Below are 12396 nucleotides of genomic sequence, written 5' to 3' on the forward strand. Positions count from 1 at the left end.
GAGGTTTCTTCATACACCCAGCCTGCTGGCTATAGGCCTATTCACTGTGTGTGTGTGTGTGTGTGTGTGTGTGTGTGTGTGTGTGTGTGTGTGTGTGTGTGTGTGTGTGTGTGTGTGTGTGCACACACACACTAGCGTACTTTCAGTGTGTTGAAATAGAGCAGGTGTCGGATAGAGTCTGGCTCTCTACCATCTGTAGTGTTTCTGCTTGACGAAAAGTCCAAATTAATTTAGACGTTTGTACTGTAGCGTTAATAACATTCATGATATTTAAAGAAAATATCATGACTAACCCTTAAAGTGGCATTACATGTCGTGGACCAGGCTGAAACGTTAACCTAGTTGCCAAACTGCACACATTTTTAGCAAGCATTTTTCGTCGTGGTTAAATAAATAAAAAACGAACCTTAATCTTAACCAAATTTGTTTTACTTGCCACACGTTTTCAGGAAGAAGCAGTTGCGGCAACCAATCAAATGAGTTCGGGGCGTGGTCTTCCCACGTTTCCCCTAGGGAAAATAATCTTGCATCGAGGCGGCAAGCTCAGGCTTGGACAGATGAAGCCTACGCAGAAGTGATACAATCTGTATTTCCTCGAATGGCCACTTGAGGCTGGTTCCAAAAGGGCAAATTTTGCACCCCCACCGCCAAACGCATCCCCACCTCACGGGAGCCTATTGTAATGATTTATACAGAAACGTAACTGTTTAAAAAATGATATAATTATCTGGGTAGACGTGACCTCCCTATTTTTAAGTTAAAAGTAACAGCCCCAATATATGGTGGGGATGCAATTCTCTGCGGGGGCACAGCACCGGGCGCAGGTGCAAATTAGAGCCGTGCCAAGTCATCTGCCAAGTCATCCGCAAAATGGGCAGTCTTAACCACCAGAATTATTCACAGGTGTGGCCAGGCAATGCCTGGGTGTTACATCACTCAAACCTATCAGATTCCCGTCTCGCAGTGCCTTTAATACAGTTTGCACAATGCATGCTGTACTTCATGATATATCACAACAACACCATCACATCATATACTGTTAAAAACATCTGTGATTTGATGCAATTCATTTCCTATTAACGCTTATTTGCGATGTGATGCAAGTTTTTCAGTGAATTATAGTTGATTGCCTCACAGAATAATCTGCTGGTTACCCAATTTTAGCAGCAGAATTTGATGTCCTGGCGTGGCACGTCCGTGCGTAATGACCTATCCAAATGGAATGCCTCTGCACTGCGCTCTGCAGCGCGGAGAATAATGGTGCACTCAAACACAGCGGGGGATTTTTGCGCTAGGAGGTGCTTTTCACAGCTCTTAGCGCAAAGAATTGCGCGCATGCCGACGATAGCAGAATGCCATCTGTGTCCCCGCATTTTGCGCGGACACGCCTGGTTTGGCATGGAGCACGCCTACCCCATGCACGCCCAGAATAATTATAACAGGTATATAGAGGTATTTATCGCGGCAGGGAGAACAGGACTGCGCTTAAGCACGCCCCCATTTTGCGCTGCGCTCGGCGTTGGACATGCAGATGCAAAAATACCGCTTTTACAACGATAGGGCCCTATGACTTAATCTAAATAAAAATTTGCTTTTTTGTCCTTGTTTATCTCCTTGTTCTCTGTGTTAATGCTACTATTAGGCCTACTGCACCGTTTACCTTCAGTCAAGTTGTGTCTACCTACGTCTAGTGTCTTTTCAAAATAAAAGCATTTCCGTGTTCATGGGAAATGACAAAGTAAAAGCAACCTAACAAATACCTTCCAAACCTCCCGACACACGTGAACCGCACTGTGCCTTGAGGTCATTTGAAAATGAGAGGGTGTCAGACTCAGCGCCTTATGACTCGTTGTCTTTAGATGTGAGCTGGAGGTGAGAGCTGTCAGACTTGTCTTTTAAAAGTATTTTCAAAGTCTTAATATATATATATATATAAGGCATAACAGTTCTTTCTCTCTCCTCCTCAGATGACTGACAGGAAGTCAGATTGCTCCACATCCTCCACCACCGCTCCCACTAACCAAACAGACGAAGAAGACTGAGCTCCCACTAACCAAACAGACAAAGAAGACTGAGCTCCCACTAACCAAACAGACGAAGAAGAAGAAGACGCCTCTCTGCTCTGTCTCCAAACGACTGGACTAAGGACGAGAGACCAAGACCCAGACAGGTGAGAGAGGGGATGGGGGAGGAAGACATATATATGTATATATATATATATATATATATATATATATATATATATATATATATATATATATATATATATACCGTATATATATATATATATATACAGTAACTGACAGAGGTGGAGGCAGTACTCAGCTCTTTGACTTCAGTAAAAGTAGACATTCCACAGTATAAAAAAATACTGTCCTGCATTCAAAATGTTACTTAATTTAAACTACAAAAGTATAATGGTTATAATAATATTAGTCATTAGTGCATGAATGACATCACTGGTCCACAACTTCACTTAAATCAACTCTCAATAACTGTCCAACTAAATGCCTGCAAAACTGTTTCCTGTGGACACACACCCGACTTAAGACCAGGTGATTGGGTGACGGCGTGTGCAATTGGGGACACAAGCGCTACAGTATGTCCCCAGTTGGTAAAAAGCTGATTTTAGGGTCAGTGGTTAAGGTTAGAGGTTAGAGGTTAGGATTAGGTTTGGGTTAGGGTCAGGTTAGGGTGCAGCTAGCATTAGGGTTACATTAGGGTTGGGTTAGGTTTAGGTCACTGTTAGGGTAAGTCTCCAGGGAATTGCATTTAAGCCTATGCAAATACCCCAAAAGTGACTTAAGTAAGACTGTGTGTGTGTGTGTGTGTGTGTGTGTGTGTGTGTGTGTGTGTGTGTGTGTGTGTGTGTGTGTGTGTGTGTGTGCGTGCGTGCGTGCGTGCGTGCGTGCGTGTGTGTACACGCGTGTATGCCTGTGTGCGTATGTGTGTGTGTTTTGGCTGTCACAGTGTTCTTGTCGGCTCTTGTCTTGAGGCAGCTGACTCACTCTGAACAGATGTGAGGACGTTCCAGCAGGTTCTGTTCACCTGAACTCAACTTCATTAAAGGAACAGTTCACCCAAAAATTGAAAATGGAGTCATCTCCTCCTTCCCCTCATGCCAGTTGAAACACAGGTGAACTCTCCTGTTTCGGAGCCCAAAAAGTTGCACTTGAACTACAGCTGACGGTCAACTAGCACGTAGGTTCTGTGCCTGCGTCACACCTGCGGATATACAAACCAGATACATGAAACCAAGCAGCTTTTGCCTCCCATTTCGCTCAGCTAAAAAGTTTCCTACTATAGCTACCAGGGCCGCTGGAAGTCCTTTTAAGCAGGGGGTGCTGCGCCGAAAAAAAAAATGTGGATGTTATTTAGACTTTTGGATGTTTCTTAGCCATATTTAGAGGAATATAAATTAACATTAGGATTATACTGTTGTGTATAGTATTTTCTCCTTTTCTCACTCACTTTCATGTCACCACCTTCTCTCCCTTTAGGTCGTTTTACACTACAACAGACGGCAACGCAGGCAGAAACACTGAGCTTATTATTATATTTTATTAGCTTATTATTATAAACCGAAGATCAAAAATAACATCTCCACCCTCTTTGCTTTGCTCATAAACCCTATTAGTAGTAGCAGTATAAAACATATAAAAACACATTTTAATCATATATATATCTTTTTTTATTGAGACTGCAATTCCAATACAAAACAGCAGCACCTGCAGCACCCCCCCCCCCCTTCCCGCGGCCCTGATAGCTACTTCTAATCCAGAATATGTCTGATAAAAAGTTGCAAATGGCACGGCGTTGTCAGCTCTTGCCTGGTCTTTTGCTTGAAGAAGATAGGAAGAGGTGGAGGTGAAAAAGTCAGGAGAAACCGCACTGAAAGGGTGATATCATGCAGCATCAGGCTGAAGGGGCTTTCCTGAAGACAGGTTGTAATGGAAAGATCAGATGAGATGAAGTTGAAAAACAAACAAAATGTTTTTGTCTGTCCTCTCTTCTCCTGCAATGCTCCGCTACCAGCTGAGCAGCCAGCCAGTAAATATCTTTATGATCCACTCAGCAGCTGCTCAGCCCGCACTCTGCTAAATATTAACCACATCCCAACACTAAGATGAGTCTGATGACATGTGATCCAGGTCATCGGGTCGGTTTCAAACCTGTGACATCATCGGTACAAAGCCTCTGCCCCGGCCCGCTGAAAACACGTCCAACAGCTGTCTTTACACCCTCTGGAAACCCAAATCTACAATATCCTTCTAACCGTGTAATGTAGGGTCTTATACTACATACAGTAATAGTAAGCATCAAAAGTATTAGAAATTTGTTGCATTCCAAATTCGAAATATTGACATTTTAAGTTTTTGGAAACTTTCCTGATATTGGGTTTGAATTGGGCGTGGTTATGCTCGAGATTTATGACACAATTAATTCTGCAAACCAATCATAAAAATTCCATGTCAGTTGTTGAGTGAAAAAGAAACGGATGCAACAATACCCCTGCACTGATTACACAAATGATTTGTGTCAAACTAGCATGTAGCTAAACTACAGTAGATAAGATGTCAGCTATACAGTAGCTGTGATGGAAGTTTTTGCTATATTCACCTCTATTGAGTTGGGCCTGAAATTAACTTTTTTGATCACCTGCCAATTATGGCTCCTAGATTTTAAAGTTACCATCCAATCAGAATTTCCACTAGCCATTTTGTACTTGAAATAAACCAGATTACAGTATTAGGGCCACTGGGTTAATTTAAGCGTAAGTATCAGTAAAAAAAAAAAGTAATGATAAGCATGATAAATCTATAAATTATAGTATTTCACTGATATTCATAAATTGTGTTGATTTCAATTTGTGTAAAAAAAAATAAGAGGAGATCAAAATCAAAAAACAGACTTTACCAATTTGTGATGTGTGAGACTATAATCTAGCAGCTATGTAGCCTAAAATAAGTGACAAATTTTCTTTTAGCTTATTTTACTGTATTAATCTTGCCAAGGATGTGCACAGATAGACCCCAGGAGGTGCCTTATTTCCATTTTTTTTTTTTTTTTACGTGTAAATTGGAGGAAAAGGAGCACTTCAAGTGTGGTCAGCCGGACCACGAGAACAAAAAAAAAGGCAGATTAAAAAAATAATAATTTTGTTTTTAAGTTTTGGTCCAAGTGAAATGTTCTATGGTCTCTCCTGATTCTAAATATAGCTGAATCGCTTGGTTTGACAAAGTAAAACAATTTTTATAAGCATTTTACAAAATGTAAATGAAAAAAAGACTGATGGACGAATGGCTCTGGTGCGTATGCCTAAACGGGAAGTCGGTGTGACTTTGGCTCCCTATTTAGAGAGATTTGAAGGGATTTTCCAATATCGAGTTTTTTTTCCATAAGAAGAGACACTGCCGTGTAATTCTTGCTAATTATCCTCATTGGAGTCACAGTGATGGTAACGAGAGTAGATGTGATTACGAAGCGGACAGAAACTCCTCTGATTGGCTGTCTGAGCTCGTTAGGCAGCTCTGTCATCATGTCTGACTCATTATGTAACAAGCTGCGTCCAACTTTACTGATCCTGTAGGAAACTGACCAACTCAGCAGAAACACAATAGGAATAGATAGAATAGAGCTAGAATATAAATATAGAGTGGATAGAATATAAATAGAATAGAAAAAGAGAAGATATAATAGAAATAGAGTAGATAGAATATAGAGTAGACAGAATACAAAGTAGTATTCTGCTCAGACTGGATTCCCTCTGGAGCTTCTCTGCAGCAGCTTGTCAGTCAGGTGGTGCAGGAGCAGCAGGAGGTCACGTATAGCGGGAAGGGAATGGGTAAACGCTCTTTTAAGTTTGGGGGAGCAGTTAATTGGAACTCTCTACCCCTAGCTATAAAGAGCATCTCCAGCCATCTCAGTTTTAAGATAAAGGTCAAAGCATGGCTTTTAGATAATGTTTCAGAATAGAATGGTCACCTTTTTTAGTATTAACTCTTGGTGTGTTTATGCTGTAGGTACAGTAGTGTAGCTTAGGATGCTTTATTTATTTTATTTATTGGTGTTAATTGGTGTATTGTATGTATTTGTTACTATGTTGTTTGTCCCAGTCCAGGGACCACAGTGGAAATAAGTCGAAAGACTTTCATGTGTCTGTATCCCTGACGCTCTGATAAACTTGTGGTAACTTGTTTTTTTCTATGATTGACGTCTAATAAAATCAAATCAAATCAAATCAAGGGGGCCGGGCTTCAGCAGGTCAGCAAGTGAGAGGCGGGGCTTCAGAGGGAAGGGGCGGGGCTTCAGCAGGAAGGGACGGGGCTTCAGGAGGTCAGGTAGAGGGAAGGGGCACAGCCATAGGGAGTGGGCGGGATGTCAGCTGGTCACATGGCTCCTCAGTAAACAGCATCAGCAAGAAAGAGAAGCAGTCAGACTCACCAACACTAAGCACACTGTGTGTGTGTGTGTGTGTGTGTGTGTGTGTGTGTGTGTGTGTGTGTGTGTGTGTGTGTGTGTGTGTGTGTGAGTTTGTGTGTTGTAGAGTGTTTTCTGTGAGTTCAGGGTGTGTCTTCAGTGTGCACCTTCATCTGTGTGTTTATGGTGTTTTATGTGTGTGTGTGTGTGTGTGTGTGTGTGTGTGTGTGTGTGTGTTTCTCTAATGCGTCTTCCCGGTGTACATTCATGTGTCTGTACTTTTGTGTGTGATGTTGAGTTTTTGCATAGGTTTTGGAGTGTGTGTGTGTGTGTGTGTGTGTGTGTGTGTGTGTGTGTGTGTGTGTGTGTGTGTGTGTGTGTGTGTGTGAGATTTTGAGTTTGTGTTTTAGCGTGTGACCCTGCCTGCTGTCTCCTCAGCCTCGCGCCTCGCCCCCTCCCCGGGCGGGCGGCGTGCTGATGTTCGGGCGTAGCAGGAAGAAGCGCGTGCGTCCTGTGATCTCGGCTCCGCAGGGCTTCCAGCACCGCGTGCACACCTGGTTCGACGCGGCGGCCGGATGCTACGTGGGCCTGCCGCCGCAGTGGCACAGCGTCATCGACACGCTCCGCCGGCCACGCCCGCTCGTCGACCCCTCACGCATCACTGACGTGGAGCTGGGGCCCAAGAAGGTCAGACGCCATTTTGATTATTTGTTAATTGTGTGCATCCAATCATCATCATGTCCCTAATGTTTCCTGTTTTTTGTTTTATTTGTATTACATACCGGAACTGAAGGTCTGTATGTGCCCACTTGAATTGCAAAGTTAAATGCCTCCATCGTGAATATGTATGTCTCCTCTCCTTTCTACCTTATGTGTGTGTATGTGTCACTTACATTGTACCCCTGTCAGTTATGTATGCCCTATGTATGCACTAATTTTTCTATTTCTTCTTTTTAAACTTTTTTGTACCTCACCTGTCGAGGGACTACGGATGGAAATTAGCTAAGGCTATAATCCGGCACATTTACATGCAAATGTTCATTAATGTTGCACTGTCCCTGAAAAAAAAAAAAAAATAAAAAAAAAAAAATAATAATACTGCGATACTGTCCACACCAATTGACACCAATTGTATGATTTCTGAAGCGTTTTCTGAAAATCACGATTTTTATAAATCCCATTTACCCTTGTCTCCACTTCCTCCCGCTATATGCAAAAATCTAGCTAAAATTATCTCACTTCAGCGAGCTGCCATCTTGCTTGTGTGACATCATTTGGAGGCAGAGTGTTTGCAGAGTGGCTGTCATAGCTGTCAATCGGATTCAGCCGTTTTTATATTGTCAAATAACTAACTAAAAACAACAACAACATGACCACTTGAACATACATCAGCATGATAAGAAATACCTGAAAGGACAGAAACAATCTTTGGGAAAAATGTATTTGACGTGAACTTAGATTTTTTTTAGTTTGGCTCATGTCCCATCCACTAACGTGGAGGGGGCGGGACTTATGACCTATACTGCAGCCAGCCACCAGAGGGCGATCGAGACGTTTTGGCTTCACTTTTGAGGAGCTGTCATAGTGTCCATGTTTTATACAGTCAGTGGTTCAGACGTGGAAACTTCCTCTGTTTATGTGGGTGAGAGCTGCTGACTTGGCCTTCCCAGGTTGACAGTAAACGTTGGGTCATAGGGGACCACTGACAGCTGACTGACCTCATGTGTTTGTTGCTGAGTCCATCCCACTATTTTTGACGTTTGCAATTAGTGAGGCCGAACGTCAGTAAAACCTCCATATCTCAAAAAAACTCTGAGGTAGAAGAGTTTTTTTGCCAAAGGAATAATGCGATAATTAGAAGGAATCGAAACACACTTAGCAGATTAGATTAAATTAACTGATGAGAAACTTGAGAGAAACTAAACTGATTACTGACAAGAAGATCTTAAATTGCAGCATAAAAGACCAAATGTGGGTGATTTGGTTTTATACTTTATCAGGGTTCCCACACCTTCTGAAACATCAAACTCAAGGACTTTCTAGGCCCAATTCTCTCACATTTAAGGACCCAACATGACATAGTTTGAGACACGGATCAAGTTTTTCCTTTTCTGATTTCCCCCCTATTTTCTCCCCAATTGTACTTTGGCCAATTTCCCCCTGCTGCCCCGGTCGCTGCTCCACCCTTTGCTGATCTGGGGAGAGCGGTAGACTAGCACCATGCTTCCCCCGACACATGCGCAGTTGCCACTTGCTTCTTTTCACCTGACAGCGGGGAGCTTCACCGGCAGGACGTAGCACGTGGGAGGATCACGCTATTCTCGCCAGTTCCCTTCTACCCCGACCAGGCACGGATCAAGTTTAATTGCAGTTGAAACACTTCCAACAACAGGAATTTTTACATTTTCCAATTTCCAGGCATAGCTGAAGGTTAGTTCAACGTTAGCTTTCTCGCTTACTTGCCGCTGTTTAACCTGCATCGTTTGACTTCAGTCACTCATACACGCACGTGACTGTCTCTTTCTGGAGGCAGGCGGGCGTGAAACAAGGATGCACAGATGGTGGCAGACACATAACCTGACTCCGCCAGATGGGGGCGCTATTGTTTTCACAGAGTCAGGTTAGGAGACACACATGCAGACAGCGGAACGTAGCCTGATCTACTAATCACAATTTTTTTTAATTCAGTCATTATCTAACTGCTGATGGAAGGGGGATGTTTTTTAGTCTACAAAACATTTGTGGAGTTTCACAGCAAATGACCCCATCAATTGAAGCGGGTGGGGGTGGGGGCGGGGTCCAACTTTCAAGCATAAAGAAAAAATCAACAACAAAAATGCTTCCATACTGCTCACCTGGCATAATCCAAGTCTCCAGAAGCCCTGAGATGTTCACCTGGCATAATCCAAGTCTCCAGAAGCCCTGAGATGTCAAGTTGACTTGAAAAGACTTCATCTACACCCTGTTTTTAGCTTCCTACGGCTCACTGTAGCCATATGAAGAAGAAGGAGGAAGAAGAACAGGACCTGGTGGGCCTGTGTACAGTCCAGATTTCAGCTAAAAACAGGGTGTAAATGACATACTTTCAAGTCAACTTAGCATCTCAGGGCTTGTGGAGACTTGGATTATGCCAGGTGAGCAGTATGGCGGCATTTTATGTTTTATTTTCTTTTTTCTCTCTTTTTTTCCTCTGTCGTATTCAATTGGGAGATTTCCACAACAATGTTTTGCTGTGAAACTCCACCAATGCTTTGCGGACAAAAAGATGTCACCCGTCACCATGGGGGTAGTAGATAATGACTGAATTTTCATTTTGGGGTAAACTGTTCGTAAAAAATAATAATAATCAAAATAACTTCAATTTCTATTCTTGCACCAAATATATAAATTCAAGCACTTTCAATGACCCATGTCTATTTGTCTATTTTCAAAAACGTTCAAGGCTTTGATACCATGATTTCGAGGACCCATGGGAAAGCTGTTTATTCAGTTGTACAGCCTACCTATTGACTAAACCGTATCTGTGTTACATCTGCAACAATAAGATGTAACCATATCTTTGTTGTTGCAGAAAAGAGTGGATCAGTGTGAACAGGACCAGCCAGTTGAGACAGAACACGCCGCTCCAGGGGCTTTCAGTTGGCTGACTGAAGAGCAGACTGCAAACCGTGTTGCCAGATCTTTTCAAAGCAAAATCGCTATTGGCCGCTCAGAAAGTCGCAAGATGACGTCACATGCTAATTTGCATATCAATATATGCTTAAGGGGGGAAAAAGGCATGTATTGGCGTAGCCATTGTAATCTGACCGCATAGTTGTAATATTAAGTGCTGACTCCGCCCGCGCGGGCCAGATTCGGCATATGCCAAATTACAAGTAAACCCTGTCCTGCTGCTCTCAGGGAGGAGAGAGAGAGAGAGGGGGGCTGCACTGAAGCGCTGTGTGTGTCAGACAGGCAGAGAGAAGGAGAGAGAGAGAGAGAGAGAGAGAGGAGGGGCTGTACTGAAGCACTGTGTGTGTCAGACAGGCAGAGAGAAGGAGAGAGAGAGAGAGAGGAGAGGCTGTACTGAAGCACTGTGTGTGTCAGACAGGCAGAGAGAAGGAGAGAGAGAGAGGAGAGGTTGTACTGAAGCACTGTGTGTGTCAGACAGGCAGAGAGAAGGAGAGAGAGAGAGAGAGAGAGAGAGAGAGGAGGGGCTGCACTGAAGTGCTGTGTGTGTCAGACAGCCAGAGAGAGAGAGAGAGAGGAGAGGCTGCACTGAAGCGCTGTGTGTGTCAGACAGGCAGAGAGAAGGAGCGAGAGAGAGAGAGAGAGAGAGAGAGGGGGGGGGCTGCACTGAAGCGCTGTGTGTGTCAGACAGCCAGAGAGAGAGAGAGAGAGAGAGGGGGCGGGGGGGGGCTGCACCTGCACTGAAGTGCTGTGTGTGTCAGACAGGCAGAGTGAAGGAGAGAGAGAGAGAGAGAGAGAGAGAGGAGGGGCTGCACTGAAGCGCTGTGTGTGTCAGACAGGCAGAGAGAAGGAGCGAGAGAGAGAGAGAGAGAGAGGGGGGGGCTGCACTGAAGCGCTGTGTGTGTCAGACAGCCAGAGAGAGAGAGAGAGAGAGAGGGGGCGGGGGGGGGGGCTGCACCTGCACTGAAGCGCTGTGTGTGTCAGACAGCCAGAGAGAAGGAGCGAGAGAGAGAGAGAGAGAGAGAGAGGGGGGGGGCTGCACTGAAGCGCTGTGTGTGTCAGACAGCCAGAGAGAAGGAGAGAGAGAGAGAGAGAGAGAGAAAACCCGGCAGCAGCCGCACCACCCATTTATAGTGAAAATCCGTTGGGATTCAGCTGGATTCAACTCATTAACATTGCTTCCCATGGTCAGAAGAAGTTGCTTTGGAGAAATAAAGTCACCAGGGGGGTCTGAAAAGTAGCTCAATATTGCGACAAAGTTGCCAAGTTGGCAACACTGACTGCAAATAGAAGTCTCTGTAAGCTTGCTTTTCTGTAGTTTGACCACAAGTGTGCAGTAGAGAGTGGTGCAGGGTAGGATCTGAACAGTGACGTCTGTACACACTAAACCTGCCTGACAGGATATTCTCTTGTGCATAGGTTGCCTATATTTATCACCATGATCTGTCATTTTGTCCTGTAATAAAATGTCCAAGATATTTTACCTTATAGACTCCCAATATATCAGACAACAATCCTACTGGCATTGTATTTGACATGTTCCACACCATACACAGTACAGTAGGGCTGATATAGCGATATTATATCGAGATCGTGATATGAGACTAGTAGATATCGTCTTAGATTGTGATATGGATAAGTGTTGCCTTAAAGGCTGCATTACAGTAGTGATGTCATTTTCAGAACTTACCAGACTGTTGTAGCTGTTCTATTAGTTACCTTTACCCACTTAGTGGCCCGCCCAAAGTGTCCTTTGGGCGGGCCCGGCGCCACGAGGGGGCGCCGGGGGGCTTTGGACCCTCAGTTCAATTTTCTGCCCCCCTCACTTAAAAAATAAATAAATAAATAAATAGAATAGCTCTGTTGTTTCCGAATTGGCAGGGAAGCGCTATTTGCTGTGCTTTGGTTGTCACAAGGTGTCAGAGATGTAGCTATTTATTAAATTTGAACCTCACTGTGATCATGACGTGATTAAAACACACACACACACACACACACACACACACACACACACACACACACACACACACACACACACACACACACAGAGAGAGAGAAATCAGCTGCACCCAAGCACACAGCATGCCATGAGCAGAAAGATGGAGACAACGCATCTGATCACTTTATTTCTTTAATTTAATGAACCTGGCACTGACTGGCTATTATTTTTGTTTAGTTTTTTGTCGATTTTTGCAGCAATTGTTTATTCTTTTCATATAGACATATATGTTCAGAGTGCTCCAGACAGGTCCCGCATTTCACGTTATGCAAAGCTCAGCTCTATTAATGCCTTAATCTGCTGCTGTG

General features: G+C 43.8%; 1 protein-coding gene across 4 annotated transcripts in view; it reads left to right on the top strand.

The window, feature by feature from the left end:
• Positions 1 to 12396, top strand: part of LOC310782079 (serine/threonine-protein kinase PAK 6-like) — a 217573-nt gene that overhangs the window by 196731 nt on the left and 8446 nt on the right. For 3 of the 4 annotated variants that reach the window (XM_083642747.1, XM_083642749.1, XM_083642748.1), the window contains 2 exons: positions 1968 to 2170; positions 6859 to 7107. In XM_083642747.1, the coding sequence (XP_083498873.1) occupies positions 6898 to 7107 (210 nt within the window). In that variant the 5' untranslated portion in view covers positions 1968 to 2170; positions 6859 to 6897. The remainder of the gene's footprint in view (positions 1 to 1967; positions 2171 to 6858; positions 7108 to 12396) is intronic. The other variant, XM_083642750.1, reaches the window with a different exon arrangement.

Source organism: Poromitra crassiceps, assembly GCF_964638095.1.
Source record: "Poromitra crassiceps genome assembly, chromosome: 9".
Classification (NCBI taxonomy): domain Eukaryota; kingdom Metazoa; phylum Chordata; class Actinopteri; order Beryciformes; family Melamphaidae; genus Poromitra; species Poromitra crassiceps.